This window comes from Hemiscyllium ocellatum, chromosome 8 (genome assembly GCF_020745735.1).
Source record: "Hemiscyllium ocellatum isolate sHemOce1 chromosome 8, sHemOce1.pat.X.cur, whole genome shotgun sequence".
NCBI classification, from domain to species: domain Eukaryota; kingdom Metazoa; phylum Chordata; class Chondrichthyes; order Orectolobiformes; family Hemiscylliidae; genus Hemiscyllium; species Hemiscyllium ocellatum.
In genome coordinates this window covers 29,058,861-29,074,961 of record NC_083408.1, presented here as the reverse complement: position 1 = coordinate 29,074,961, position 16,101 = coordinate 29,058,861, and the positions used below count along the sequence as shown (strand labels likewise).

General features: G+C 42.2%; 1 protein-coding gene across 1 annotated transcript; it reads right to left on the bottom strand.

Annotated features, from left to right (window-relative positions):
* Nucleotides 1–6,965: 6,965 nt before the first annotated feature.
* On the bottom strand, nucleotides 6,966–14,411 carry LOC132818044 (EEF1A lysine methyltransferase 3-like). The gene is made up of 3 exons (XM_060828652.1): nucleotides 14,280–14,411; nucleotides 8,102–8,213; nucleotides 6,966–7,360 (listed from the first exon to the last, which is right to left on the bottom strand). Exons 1-3 carry the CDS (start codon nucleotides 14,409–14,411, stop codon nucleotides 6,966–6,968), a joined length of 639 nt encoding a protein of 212 aa, XP_060684635.1.
* Nucleotides 14,412–16,101: the final 1,690 nt, after the last annotated feature.

The following is a 16,101-nucleotide window of genomic DNA, read 5'->3' as shown; positions in this document are numbered from 1 at the left end:
AAATCAGAACATTATAGTTTTATCTCGACTCAAGTTGGGTCACATAATATTATGCTGTATGTCAAAATTTTAAAAAGGGACCTTCCAGTTAATTGACACTTGGTGCCACATGAGCTTTTAGTTCTTTGTGCAGATTTGAAGATTTAAACGAAATTCCTTCCCGAACATGGATAGAGAACCAGTTGGCAAAAAAAAACAAAGAGTACGAATAAACAAGTCTTTTTTTTTCGAGTGGGATTCTCGAGTGCTTGGACCTTAGCTGTTCATAAGATATATGAACGATTTAGATGATAGAACTAAATATAACATTTCCAAATTTACAGGGGACACAAAGCTGGATAGGACGAGAACAGTGAGGCGGAGGCAGAGGTGTTTCAGTGTGATTTGAACCAGTTGAGTGAGTGGGCAAATGCATGTTAGATGAAGTTTAATTTGAATAGTTGTGAGGGTATCCACTTCAGTAACAAAAACAGGAAGACCGATTATTATCTGAATTGCCATACGTTAGGCAAAGGGGAGGGTGCGACCGACTTGGGTGACCTTATACAGTAGTAGCTGAAGGTAAGCATGAATGTGCAGCAGGCGGTGAAGAAGGGAAATGATAGGTTGGCTTTGAAACAGGAAGATTTGTGTACAGGAGTAGGGATGGTTTGCTGCAATTATATAAGGCGTTGGTGAAACCCCGCAGGTTTAAATATTTTTCCTGCATTTGTATTGCTTTCAAGATTATGATCAGATACGCCAACTTCATTTAGCAGCTTTTTGGAGGCTCTCGAGACGGTTTAAAACAAGTTCCCAGTGGTGGCCATTAACTCTTCCGCACAGATCCTACTCTTCATTCACTGCACTCTTTACAGTCCGTCTAATTATATCTCTATCGGGCTATTTTATCTTAACAATCATATATCCTATCTTTGCAGGAAATTGTTCTTTGCAGGTTCATTAAGATGAAGAACATCCGGGTTCCCAGGTAGACGGTGATTCAGTTGATATCGGCACTGCAATGACGGGGGGGTTCAGCTACCCTCCTTAGTGAGTGAGAGATTGGAAACGCACAAGCCGCACCATCCTGCCACATCAAAAAGGAATATGGATGACAATGAACAGCCCTGTCCGTTTTAGGGTAGAGGATTATTAATCCAGCAGAAAATATGGTTTCACCACGTTCTCTTGTCCTTGGTAAACATACATTGCGAGTTCGTCAGTTGCAACGTTTTAGTTGTCACTGAAGTCAAAGTAAACGGGACCTAAAAAAAAAGTATATCAAAGGCGCATCCTTCTGGATGGCAATTAGAAGCTTCAGGGCATGCTGAGAATCTAAAGCAGCATTTGGCGCACATATCCGTGTATGATAGATATTATAAATACACCGGGCAAGTGGAAGGGGATTAGAATCTTATTGTCTATAAATCCAATGCACAAGCTCAAAAAATTGGCATCAGGTGTGTAAATCACTACAACTGGTATTAAAAAATGTAACATCATTAATATCCTCATGGCGTTTCAAGGTGATGTGATCAGGCAGCGCTAACACTGAGGGTAACTGAAAGGTAGGCAGGCTTTGAAAGGGACAATAACCAGATAGAAAGGTTGAAGGTCAGAAATCTAGTTTGAAGGCCTGAACGAATCATTGCCATTCCTATACAGGTGGAAATATGGAATCATTACAGATTCTCAAGAAAGCAGAGCTCTGGCAGTGGTGAAGGAGTAGAACTCGCTTATTATGAATGACACTACAAGTTCAGAATTTTCTAGCATAAGCCCTGCTTAAGCAGCACTCACCAAGGGAGCAGTTTAGAATACAACAATTCCGTACAATGCTCAAGACTGTGTAGAGACAAGTTGGCAGACGGGTCACCTTTGAATTTACGGCTCTTTTGCTACCATGATCTCAATAAAGGGTCGATCATCAAGGGCAAACCAAAACATAATTGTTTTCTCTCTCTTATCAGGTGGAAATGTTGCCACAACAAATCATCTAAGCGTCCTGGAACAAGTACAAAACAATGCCATAATTAACAGTCCCGGGTGTGTAGACCACATGTAAAAATCCGCCGTTTTGGTCACACTAACTTTCTTCGGGATCATGACTTCATCCTTGCTTCGAAGGTCTTCCTTTCAATCCCACGCCAAGTTATTGCAGACATTGTGCAACGACTCAAACCAAGGCAAATTATTTTGCTGATGATTTGAAACTTTCTGATCAAAGCGATCTTTTCGACCAAAATCTGTATATTTTGATTGCAGCGTTGTTGACAGCATGGGGGACAAAGAAATCTATGTATTCAAAATGGCCAAACGTGGGATGGCCTTCTAATGTAAAGAACGCAATTCCCTGCCTCTAAATTTGGTATTATGGTATCGAGCTTCTCCGTTGTTGGCTTTACATTGAAGTTATACGTGATAACTAAGATTCGTTTTCTTAAATTAAGCTTAATTTATCGCTTCCTAATATGTCACATGATTTCTCTCTCGTCGGTTATTTCTCTGCTATCGAGAAGTCACTTGACACCTTGGCAAATGACAGGGTTCAACTATCACAATTCGCTGGGAATCTGGTAATCATAGCAGGAACCACGCACCGATCTTCAAGTTTCCTCCCAACATTATACATTAGGGTATTCTTTACAATAAATATATAACTACTGAGCTGGCTTGAACAAAATAACCAGGGGATGATGAGTCGATGATTGTGTTGAAATGTTCAACTCTTTTGTAATGTCTTGCGCCCTACCTACCCGCTTGTCTCTTTAATGATGTCTGACCGCCTCGTTTTGTGTGAGTGTTGAACATTAACATGGGCGATCCGCCTTAGTGGTAGGAGGTAGAACCCAACCTTTGGCATTTGAAGTCCTCCGAGCGCTGACGAAATTAACTTATTAACTGAGTCATTCACTTTCGACATTGCATTCTCCTTTAGGAGTGAAATCAAGGGAAAAGATTGACAGGGAGCCCAGAGTTTTAAGACCCAACAACTAACAGAAAACGAATTCGGTGTCCATAATATATTTTCGAGTAATTATGAATGGAGTTGCAGAAAATTGAATTTCGGTTTTCTCAATGACAAACAGGAATGCACATCGTTATTAATTGTGCGATTCCAATGCTCCAATATGCTACAATATTTTCGAGCAGTTTTTCTGTTCAAAGGTGAGAGTACGCCAGGCAGTTTTAACGCCGTTAATACAGTAACTTAAACGTTGTTCCATTCGGCACACACACCTCAAGGCAACGATTTCTTCGGAAAGTCTTGATGTAAGAGATACCATTTAGTTATGTAGATTGTCCCTAGCAACAGAGAATGGGTCTCCTCATGAACCAGCATCAGACAGCCCCGACAAGCGACAATCATAATAATTCCCAACTGTTTATGCAAAAGCTAATTTGAAACGGATGTGGGGTAAGGGCCAACCAATTTTGTTTTAACATATACTATTGCAACAGGCCTGCTATTTCATCAGAACTTTAACTAATGTAGCAACATCACAATGGCGGTATGAGGGAAGATAAGGCCCAGTTCACTGAGTGGATCCGTCTGCTTTTCTACATTGTTCTACTTGCCATTTGCAGCATCACCTTCATGAGGTGAATGGAATCCTGAGCACGGCCCGTCCATAATTGTCATTGGCAATGTTGTGGTGAACCAATGAAGCTAGCGTGGGAATGTGGCGGACAGCCAATGCACCTCCTAACATGCTGTCGTCAGTGAGTTTCAGGATTTGTTAGCACAGTGACAATGAAGCAATCCTGGTCTACTTATAAGTACCGAGGGATCAAATCGTATCCAATAATTATTTTACCTCAATATTTACCGTACAGACTGTGATTTTACGTGGGTTTTACTGCAGATCCGTTCACTCCTCCGTAGCATTGGGGGAAATTGGTGATGGTTCTCACCACTTATTGCTATTCTCACTCTCATAGAAGACTTGCACAGCTCTTCTACTAACGGTCAGAGCATGTGGCTGAGTACGGGACACGGTGGCTCAGTGGGGCCGACACGGTGGCTCAGTGGCTAGCACTGCTGCCCTACAGCGCTAGGGACCGGGTTTGATTCCAGCCTCAGGTGACGAACTTTGTGAGAAGCTTGCACATTCTCCCCGTGTCTGCATGGGTTCACTCCGCGCGCTCCGGTTTCCTCCCACAATCCAAAGATATGCAGGTTAGGCAAAATGGCCATGCTAAATTGCCCATAGTGTTCAGGGATGTGTAGTTTAGGTGCATGAGTCAGGAGTAAATTGTAGGTCACGGTAGTGTGGTGCTGGAAACACACAGCAGGTCAGACAGCATCCGAGGAGCAGGAGAATCGACGTTTCGGTCATAAGACCTTCATCAGGAATTGGGAGTGGGTTGCCTTTCGGAAGGTCGGTGTGTACTTGTAGGGCTGAAGGGCCTGTTTCCACACGTTAGGGATCCTTAGCCCTACAGAATGATAGGGCGAGATAAGATCAGTGTTTGCCTCTTGTTGGCTCTCTCAGCACTTGTTCCAAAATAGACAGTCAGTGGAATAATTAGATTTGTATGACAATCCAGCAGTTCAGTGGTTCAAAGTTACTGAGACTAAATTCATAATTCAAATATATTAGCGAACTTTATATAATATATAAGTTGAAGCAGAAAATCGTCTTCAGCCCCCTAGTTCTCGGTCCACGATTCACAAAGAATATGATTGATTTGATTGCCGCTTCTGTTGTGTATTTGTATCAGTATAGTGAACTGGAAATGTAAGCGCCCGATCACGCAAAGGTGACGTCACTGGGACACTTTTGGGCCGAGAAACTGCTTCGTCGAACTTTGTTGCCTGGAGAATAAACAACTCTTTAATAAAGCACTTGCGGTTTAACATTTCGGCCTCTGTTCTTGTAAATTAGCTTCGACCTCACTTTCTTGTCTGCAACACCTGCAATCAATCTTACCCTTCCCATAACCCTAGATGGTTTGTCTAGCTTGCCAGGATTGGAGGATTTGATGTATAGGAAGAGGCTGAAAGGCTGAGGCTGTTTTCCTGGAGCCTCGAACTCTGAGGGGTGACCTGTTTATAAAATCATGAGTGGCTTGGATAGGATAAATAGACAAGGTCTTTTTCCTGGCGTGGGGAGTCCAGAACTAGAAGACATAGGTTTATGGTGAGAGGGGACCTCAGTGGCAACTTTTTCACGAAGAGGGTGGTGTGTGTACGGAATGAATAGCCAGAGGAAGTGGTGGAGGCTGGTACAATTGCAACATTTAAGAGACATTTGGATGGGTATATGAATAGGAGGGATATGGGCCGGGTGCTGGCAGGTGGGACTAAATGGGTTGGGATATCTGGTTGGCATGGACGGGTTGGACCGAAGGGTCTGCTTCCACGCTGTACATCTCTATGACTCTATGACTCTATGATCCGACTTTCCATTGCTCGTGGGCATGAAAAAAATTCCAAACATTAATAACCATCCGAGAAAATAAATTACTTCTCATCTCCATCGTAAACTGAAGACTCTTTATTGCTAAACAGCTCATGGTTCCCCACAATTGGAACCATTCTCTCAACATTCCCTTAACCAACTCCACTTAGAATTCTCCACTTTAACAAATTCACTTCAAACTTTTCTAAAGTCCACCAGTATGCTCATCTTCTCATGATATAACTCAACCATCTCAGGAATCAACCTAACTAGTTTTCTCTGAACTGTATCCAGTGCCAGTATATTGCTCCTTTAAAAGATATTGTAAAGTTGGGATGTATAATCGGTGGGGTCTCACCCAAATCGTCTACATTTCCTTTGCAATAAAGGCCATATCCCAGTTAGCAACCTATTTCATCATCATGCTTGTTTGCTCTATGGCTCATGTACAATGACAGCATGGTCCTTTGGACCTAAGGCAGAGATCAAACACGGAATATGGTCTTCAGGCGAAGAATGTTAATTATATCAAATGGATTCCACGCCAGTAAGGAGTAGCTGTATGCCTTCTCTGAATAAAAATCGTAAAGTAGCAATTCAAAAGATGCATTTCTACTCTAATCTCTGAAGTGCAGCATCGACTCTTCAAATTCTATGTTACTGCTAACAATGCTTTAGGAATTGAACATCGCTTCTCCGTTTCAGTGCAATGGCACAAGCGTGCAACTGAATTGTCCAGTGGTGGCCCGCTGTTAAGAATCATCAAACGCACTTTTTTAAAAAAACTGTAAATAGCGTCGCGTTTTAATAACTTGCACTTGTTTGGGTTTAGTATTATACAAGTGCAGGAAATGGTCCACATATTGCAAAATCAAGCTTTAATTTGCAAATTTAGTCATTATTATTGTTCTGTTTATAGTTAATCGATTTGAACCTTTTCTGTTTTTATTGCAACAAATGTAAATCTGTCATTATTTAATCTGCACCACCTACTCTGGAACATATTCAAAGGTTATTGTCTTTGTTGATGACTGTCAGTATAATTAACGCGCGTGATGAGTTGAAGACCAGAATATGTCAACTATTTCCCATCTCTAAAATGCTATTGAGTGTTTCTATCAAAGTCTAAACATTTGCATTGCTCACGCACGATGCCTGCTTGTCTTGTAATTTATTTCTGTCAACGAAAAATAAGCTCCTGCAGTTTTACTTTGTTTGTATCTCAGTTAATGGTACTTATTTGATGCAGCAAAAATGAGCACGGCCGCAACATAAAGCCCAAAACAAAATGATTTCAGTAAAAAGAAATGCCTTTGCAATATTTCTCAGATTCAGCTGTGCAAAAAGAAGAAACGACACCAAGGATTTCGCTTACTGAAAAACATCTTTTTTCACAACAGAATGCGGATTCCAATGGGTTAGTTGCATCCTTAGCAGATTAAATTAGGAAGCTTCATTCCAGAACCGGATAGAATTTTAATTTCACTTTCACTCAGATAATTACATTCTCACAAAGCTAAGTGAGTAGAGTGCACAGCTTGTGGATTGCAACGTGAGGAAATAAATATGCATCAGAAATTAGTGCCCATGGCGCGGGTGTTTTCTAGTCACTTTGTAAATGCAATTACTTCCACTTGTATGAAGTATTTCGCTGTTAAACTGCTTGGGTAAGAGGTCCTCGTGAAAATTGATGGCGCCTTCTCTGGCCGCCATGTTAGAAGACATATAAACAATAGTTTTGTCCGTGGAGAGGTACAACAGTGTCTGCAAAAGACTAGGAAATTGCGAGGGGTTGTACACAATATCTGAACCCAGAATATAATCAAAGTCGTTTGGAAAGTTGCACTGATCGTCACCCCAAGCCAGGGCCCGGATTGATGAACGGTGTCTGCTGCTGGCTGGAATGTTAGCTTGCACGTTGTATTCTATTTGGTTCAAAACATAGGATCTGTCCGTCAACGTGACATCTCCACCTGGTAAAAACAATAATGTCACATCATTATCTGAGCACTGCCTCGTATTAAAAGGTAAGTAATGCAGATTTCTCACTCAATGAATTGCAACACTTGGCTATGGGCTCCTAATGACTGAACCCAAAAGCCAGACAGAAGCTGCATGCACCTACTCTATGTGTCATAGCTGCAACTTAAGCTTCAGAGGAAGATCAAGTGTAATCAGATCTTTCCAAAATCATATCCCTAATAAGAAGAATCAATTCTTCTCGAAAGCACTGTCCACTCGCCTTACATGCACGTATCAGCGCGTTGGATAATTCATCCGTTTGTTTGACTTACCCCAGCATTTTGTAATACGCTCATCTTGTGAGCATTTCATAGGGTGTTTCAAAATATTAGACTACAGCGTTTGCTATTGTAGGCTGCTCAACCCCATCGACCCTAATGAATAAAACGGACGAAGAACAGTACAGGGCGCAGGAACACGATTATTAGAACGTCCATTAGCCTCACTAGTATCAATTGTAAGATTGCTCCAAAGCCTTGAAATTGGATAACAAATTAGCCTTCCCTATCGAAATTAATACAGAAATTGTTGAAGACTCCAACATGGCGTCAAATGTGGCGAAAGTAATGGCAACATTTCAAAACCTGAGGCTTTTGCCAGAGCCTTTTATCAATATTTGCATGAATAACTAAAGAAACATCGCCAGTTTTATTTTGTTCCTGATATTTAAACAGCGAGAAGGGGCGCCTTACCCAGCAGCACTGCTAAAATGCCGACGATTCCAGTGCCAGAACCCAGTTCAAGCACTTTCTTCCCAGTGAAATCAATTTTCTTGCTCTCAAAGTAGCGACAAAGGACAAGACCCTGAACGAGAAACAAAACGCATTATCGCAAACGGATTTACACTTGGATATTAATAGATTTGCAATGATCAAAACACATTGGTGCCAATGGGTTGACAATCTTCGCAAATCAGTTCAATAATGTGGGAATACCATCACAGCGCAAGTAAAAGCAGTGGCACTCCTAGCCTTCTAGATTAGAGATATGGAAATCCTTTCCAAAACATGGCACAGTTTTGACCGTGAAAACATTTCACGTTAACTCACGGTTCTGATGTCTCAGTCAAGCTACCATCACTTTTATTGCTACCAAAGAGATTCAGCTGATGTCGGAACCTCATAATCCCGCGAGACCCCAAAGTCTAAAAACATCCGAATGGCATATGGCCCAGGAGATTCACGATACCAAACAAAGTAGAGATTGTCAATATCCAAGAGTAACGTGCACAACTCTTTCAGAAGTAGGGCGTTCTGTTTCGGTTCAGCCCCTGCTCTGACTTCAAATTGGAACAGATCGAAAAGACAAAAAAGGGTAGGAAAATTGAAGACGAACTGCAGAAGAAATGGGAAGTCTATTTGGAGTAATCAATGTTGGAGCACATGATATGGGCGATAATGGATTTTGCAGGGTGGGGGAGGGGTTATTCCTGTTACAGAAACTCCAGAAGTATGGAACAAAGTAAAAAGACAGTATGATAGATTACATGAAGCCAGTGTTAATCGTTACATAGGCAGCAGATCGAAAACTGATGCAAAATTCCCAATACCAATCCCTTGGGAATTCCAATACACACTTTCCTCGAGTCTAAGATATCCATTAACCATTTTTTAGCTGTTTCCTGTCAATCAATTTCCTATCCATATTTCTAATTCAATGAACTGGGATAATTATGGAGGTTGATAGAAAGTTAAACTAGAAAGGAGAATGGCCGTGTGCAAATTGCATAGTCTGGAGAGGAAAGAATTAGGAAATGAGATAAAAATCAGGTCAAGGTAAGGGACAAGGATACAGTAAATGTACATGGAATATTAACTTATCTCATAGAGGAATAAGCTGTTAAAAATGAGAGTGCAGGAACAACTATAAAGATAAGATTAAACTGTACGGCACTGCACACAGTATTCAAAGCACAATCGAGGAACCTGAACTATGTGTGGCAGCAATAATTCTAGCATAAAATAAACCGTACTGGCAATTGTTTATGGAAGGTGGTGATGTAACCACAAAGACAGGAGTGGAAGAAGTGTAGCGCACCATTAATTAAAGCCAGCATGACTAAAGAAATGACACAGCAAATTGAGGGTCAGAAGCAGAATCACTATCGATGTCAATAAAAGAGTTAAAGGTATCTTACTTCCTTAAAAAAAGTTTTTTTCACAGAACTTAGGTGTCACCGGCAGCTAACATTTTTGGCTCATCCCATTTGCCTTCGAAAAGGTGATCATCTGCCTTCTAGGACCGTTGCAGTCCTGGTGGTGTAGGTGAACCCATAGTTCTAGTAGGAAAAAAGTTTCAGGAATTTGAAACTGATAAGGAAGAAACAGTGATAAATGTTCGGATAAGGCTTGTAGGAGAACTTGAGATCGTGTTTAGCTCCATGCTGCCCTTGTATTTCTAGGTGGAAGCAGTCGTGGGTTTGGAAGGTGGTGTCAAAGGAACCTTGGAGAGTTGTTGCAGTGCATTGTGTTGGTGGTACAGTGTTTCATTGTTGGCCAATGGTGGATAGAGTAATGTTTAAGATAATGGAAAATTATTAGATTCACTTTTCTTGGAGCTGGTCATTACCTGGTACTTATTGAGTGTATATATTACCTGTCACTTACCAGCACAAGTCTGAAAATTATCCAGGTTTTGTTCCATATGAACATAGACTTGAAGAGTCACGAATACTTTGGAACACTATCACATCACGAATGAACAATTCTTCTCCTGACCTTATGACGGAGGCATGCCTCGTGACAACCCCACTGAATATATTTGGGCAGAGGACATTGTTCTGAAGAACTCCTGGTGCCTTGTCCTAGGACTGAGATGACTTAATTTCAACAAACTGGAATTACCGTCCTTCATGTTAGTAATTATGCTTGCCAGTGGGAAATTATTCTCATTGACTGCAGACTTTCTCTACCTCCTTGACCTCATATTCGGTCAAATGCTACCTGGCTGTTGGAATTGGTCAGTGTCACATCACCACATAGATTGTTCTCCCTTCGTGATATTTACACAAGAGTATAACTTGTTCAGGAGCTGAGTGGCACTGGCAATTTATTGTTTGATACGAAGCTCTTAATAATACTAATGATGGTCCTTTCTATCACACTGTTGATAATCAAGAGTTGACTGATGGGGCAGTAATTGGCCAGGTTGAATCAGGCCCTTTCTTTGTGGCCAGAAATTGCCTTGGAAGTTTTCTGCAATGCCTGGTAGATTGCTGTATTGTGACTGTAGTGAAATACCTTGGCTAGGAGACGGATGTTCTGGAGCACATGGCTTCATTAACACCCAGAATGTTGTCTGAACACAGGGCGAACTTGCCAAACATTTTGCATGGAAGATTATATTTCAAGTTTTCTCTTTTTGAGGGTGAGAGGAAGCAGGGGCAAAGTTTCATAATGACAAAGTTTGACAGAACATTGAAAATTAACTTAAATTAGATAATTGCTAAACAATAAATTGTCAATGTAAATAACTGAGTAATTAATGAAAATAACTATTAAAATGCCAAGAAGCAGAAATAGTTAATTAAAACTGGCCTTTGCAGGAAACAAACAGGATTGTGAGGAGATAGACTAGAGCCCAGCCCTGATTATCAGGAAGGGGAGTGGGGGGAAAGCTGCGCCTAAGTTGTGAGTTGAATTTAATTAACACTGGCCTTGCTTTCACCTCTACTGACACACACTCCAAGACTGTCTCTCTGGAATTCATATAAAAATGGAAGTTGCAAACAAGCGGGCTTTCAGTTCAGGTGTTTATTTTGTTCACTCAGTACAAAGTTTTCAAACACACTCCATATCCCCTGCCCCCAATCCATCCTTCAAACGTAAAAACACTCACAATCCTTCATTCACCTTCTCTAACATACACACGCCAGCTCACTCCCATCACAATCCTTTCTCTACAGACAGTCCCACACCCTACTCTCACTCCCCATTCGCCCTCACTAGTTCTCCCTCATACATTCACACTCCCACTCCCTCATTATCTTCCCCCCCATCCAATCACTCTCATGCATTTCTCCTTCCCATATAAATCCCTACTCCATCTGATTAACTCAGTCATCCCTGATGCACATACACACCGCTCGCATGCACCTTTACTCACCTTACCCTCAATCACTCATTGCATATTCCTTGCTCATTCGCTTGCACCATTCATTCACCTATTCCTTCTCACTTCATCCTCACTCATTCTACAATCCACTCACTCTACGCGACCTACTCATTCACTCACACCCCTCTCACTCAGACCTCACTTTTCACCCCTGTTTACTCACTCCATTGTCTTTCACTCACTCCACCCACGCACTGACTCTCTGTCCCGCACTTTTCCTTCCGCTCGCGCGCGCGCACACACACATACACAGACCCCCCCCCCCCCCCGACACACACACACAGATACACGCGCGCACACACAAGCGCGCGCGCATCTACCTTTCCTTAACTCTGACCCAGATCCATGCTGAACTCGGGAGCTCTTCGCGGAACAGTTCAGCACCTCAGCTAGGGATCCTCTCGACTGCGTGCAACCTCACCCTGTCACTGAGAGGAATGCTGTCACCCCGGTTTCCCAAGGAGAGCGGCATTACCGCCATCGGTGGTGTTCAGGGAACCAGGCAGGCAGCTTCGCGCAGCTCACTGTTGCCCTGATCAGAGGCCACTTCTTTTTGGTTTGGTTGCAGTAAGGAATCTTTATATGCTCAAACTGCCCTTTTTATTATTTCAAGTCTACTTAGATCATTTGCTTATGAAATAAGGAGAGGGAGTGAGGGCTGCGGATGCTGGATATCAGAGTCAAACATATGCGGCGCTGGAAAAGCACAACCGGTCAGGCAACATCCGAGGAGCGGGAGAATCGAAGTTTCGGACATAAAGCCCTTCATTAGGGCACACGCCTTCGCTAGCACCCACTTTGTGAAGGTTCTAAAGAAACTACCTTAAGATCTCTACAACGTGGAAGCAGGCCATTCAGCCCCTCAGAAACGCATCCCATCCAGATCCGTTCCCCGTCCCTGTAACCGCGCATTGACCATGGCTAATCCAGCTAGCCTGCGGCAGGAAACCCACACAGACAATTGTCCGCGGTTGGAATTGAACCTGGGTCCTTAGCACTGTGAGGCAGCAGTGCTAACCACTGAGCCCACCTCATTGACCATTGCTGCTTTCAGTCATCCGTTGTGATACCTGCTGAGTGCCTTGATCTCAGTTCTATTGATGAAATGGTTTTTAACCATATTTGGTCACTTTTCTGCATGGAAGTCGCTATTTAAATGCAACTTGTCCTGTCCTTTAAAAGGGCAAAGGTTACCCATCAAGGAATCAAACACAACAAAATATGCATTTCTATATCTCAAAGAAAGATAGTGAAGACAAGGCAAAGCATTATTACAATCAGAATGCTTAACCAGAAGATGAGTAGCGTAAACTGGTTAACAAATTGGCATTTGATTAATGTGAGTTCTTTTCCAACGAAGGAACGGAAACAAATGCAGAAGCTGTTGCTTAACATTGGATATGTGGTTAGCAAACTAATCTGCCCCCCGCCAATCAGGTATGATATTAAACAGCTTTAAAAAGTCAAAATATAGCAGAGTTCATAAATTCATCTTCCTGAAAGAGAGAAAAGGAACTAGGGTAACGCAGTAGACTGAAGTGTCTATTGTTTACATACTCTAAATGGTTTGGAATCGAGAATCAGAATGTATGGTTAAAAATTTGTGGGATATGTCAATTCGTGGGTTGCATTGTAAAGAAAGGAGAATTTTGGGACAGTACAGGGTGACGTAAATAAATTTCACACAATAGGAATGCAACTGTCAAATAATGTAGATGAGCACCCGACAATGCATCTTGGAAGGAAGAATACAAATAAGGAAACTTTGTACTCCTTAAAGCAAGGTGGATAAATTGAGAGGTGTAAGGGTGCAGATGAACAAGTGATTCAAAATATCAAGGGTAAAAAGTGAGGTCTGCAGATGCTGGAGATCAGAGCTGAAAATGTGTTGCTGGTTAAAGCACAGCAGGTTAGGTAGCATCCAAGGAACAGGAAATTCGACGTTTCGGGCACAAGCCCTTCATCAGGAATGAGGAGAGTGTGCCAGGCAGGCTAAGATAAAAGGTAGGGAGGAGGGACTTGGGGGAGGGGCGATAGAGATGTGATAGGTGGAAGGAGGTCAAGGTGAGGGTGATAGGCCGGAGTGGGGTGGGGGCGGAGAGGTCAGGAAGAAGATTAATAACAACACTGTAGCAGAAAAATGCACAGGACTCTAATGTTCATTCTTGGGTGAGGATAGAATTGCGAAGAACAGAGGTCAGGGTAAAACATGCACAGAACCTTCGAGGCCATTTGCTAGGCCTCCGTGAATTTAGTTCTACGTTAATAAAGGAGAAGGTTTTAAAAAGGATTTTCAGGGATTATATCAGAATGAAGAGGTCCAAACTGTCAAAAAAAAGAATGATCTAGCTGGAAAAGAGCGAAGTGAGTGGGAACGGAATCCGCTCAAGCAGGTCACTACTGTAGGCTTCGTCAGGATGTCTTCACTTGAAATGTATTATTTACACGACCAGAGCATTCAAGAGAAAGCAGCTAAACCCGCGAGGAAGAAAAGAAGAGCCGATGTGTTCAGTGTGTGGGGACGAATGAATGACTTCTGGTCTGGACCATAAACAATGGAATTGAATTGAATTTATTGTCACGTGTACCGAGCCACAGGGAAAAGCTTTGTCTTGCGAGCAATATAGGCAGAACCAGTGAAAGGTCCTCAAATGCTATGCACATCCACGTCAAATCATCCAGCAAATTAGTTGCACACTGGTTAGGAAGTATGCTTTCAAACCCAAACATTGTGTTGCAATCGGCTGCTACACTTACAGGTTCCCAGACAAAAGCCGAAACGCCTAGGTACGCTCCTTTAAAGGTGGAGATCTTCAAACTGTGTTCGCCAAAGTCATAGTTCTTCTCCTCCAATTCCAAAGGGGGGTTGCTTTCCGCCAAGCTACTCATTCTTTCTGATTCTCAACGGATCTTCTGCGATTCCCACGCAGTTTCCTTCCGATCCTGACTGTTTCAGGTCTCCCTGCTCACTCCAAGTATTATCTCTGTTTCAAAGGGAAAAAAAAGATGAACAAAACTTGCATGTGGAGACAGCACACCATAGTTTTAAATCGCAGAAGAAAACAAGAGATTCATACCAAGACCTCTCAAACTGAACGTGGAGATGGCTACCGTGTAAGCCATCAGATTCATGATGAACTCAACATTGGCCTCGGGTCATAACAATGAGCAGGGTTAATTCAAATCGATGGCACAATTCAACGCCCGGGCAGACCTTAACATTGACGGGGTACTTAGTACGAAATGCAGTTTGTTTGATTGACGGTCAATAAGCCGACTTGCAAATGGCTAAAGGGGAAGTAATCTGAGTGCCAAACAGCAGATGGAATCACAGAAAAAAAGGAGCAGTGAGAGAAGGAAAATTTGACTTTTAAGCAAGGGAAGGCCATTGGAATATTCAAAGAGACATCAACATATTAAAATGACGGCAGAGAGTGGAATCACAATATCAACTGACTTTCTGTTATTATGTACGCCTCCCCAGAGCCTGCTACAAATGTTGTTTCTGCCATTGAATTCTTCGAGGAAGGAACAAAAAAAATGGGATGAGTCAGGGTTCCGTTAGTGAAGCAGCGACTCCCAGGTGGCATTGCTCTTTAGAAATCTAAAGGCTGAGAGTTGCCGGAAATGGGTAGGATTGGGACCTCACAGATTAACATTGGGGACAGCAGGGGCGCTGAATAAGCGCAGGGTTCGCAGCTGACAGTGTTGATGCATAACGCAGGCCTGACGTCCCTCTTTAGGCGGTAGGACCCTGCCAAGTTAGACGCTTGCGTTGCTGGAAGACAGGTTGAATAGATTTTGCGACTTCCTATCCCAAAAAAATTAATTAACCAGCGAACATGGAGCATGGAAAGCCAATATAATGTCTCCAGAGAACTTGGTTTCCTTTACGAAGATTTAATAATGCTTTTTCCTTAGTTGCTTTTGTTTTCTGTTTCTGGCGAATTTAAATGTTATCTTAAAGAGTGGTGAAAACTATTTATCTTGCATGTAAAAGTTCCATGGACTCAACTTTCACATAAATAACGCCTAGAAAAATCCAGAACGAGGAAAATATATGTGACAATGGCGAGTAATGCGCCAGACGTATCTTCAAATACATGGAAATTCCGCCTTGTGGCAGATAGGGGAAGCTACAAGTGTCATTAGGTGTCACAAAAGAATAATTCCCACGCAAAGAAAGGCCATCATAATTCAACGTGTGATATGTTTACTAACTCTGAAAGGAGCTCTGAAAATCAATTTGGCCATTCAAAAAAGCTTTCCTTCCCTAATGCTCACAATTGTTTCGAGGTATGCAAACATTCTTTGGTAGTAAATTCAAACTTCTTTCAGTTTAGAGAGATGCACTTGTTTTGCCTATATACATCTAATGCTCGTACCTCTAGCCCACCTGACTACCAGAAAATTTCCAAACTTGTAATTTATTAGCTGTAGCAATACGCCACACAAACATCTCTCTTACCGAAATTTGTCCAAATGCAGCACAACCCAGACGCAACGTCTTAATTATTTCTCTGGAAAACAAAAGGGTAAATGAATCTAAACAGGTAGGCTAAACGAGGAAACTAGGTGC

Coding starts and splice junctions, on each gene's coding strand:
- LOC132818044 (XM_060828652.1), bottom strand. CDS start 14,411: ATGAGTAGCTTGGCGGAAAGCAACCCCCCTTTGGAATTGGAGGAGAAG. Junction 8,214..14,279: donor CGGCTTTTGTCTGGGAACCT/GTAAGTGTAGCA, acceptor TTTCTCGTTCAG/GGTCTTGTCCTTTGTCGCTA. Junction 7,361..8,101: donor CATTTTAGCAGTGCTGCTGG/GTAAGGCGCCCC, acceptor TGTTTTTACCAG/GTGGAGATGTCACGTTGACG.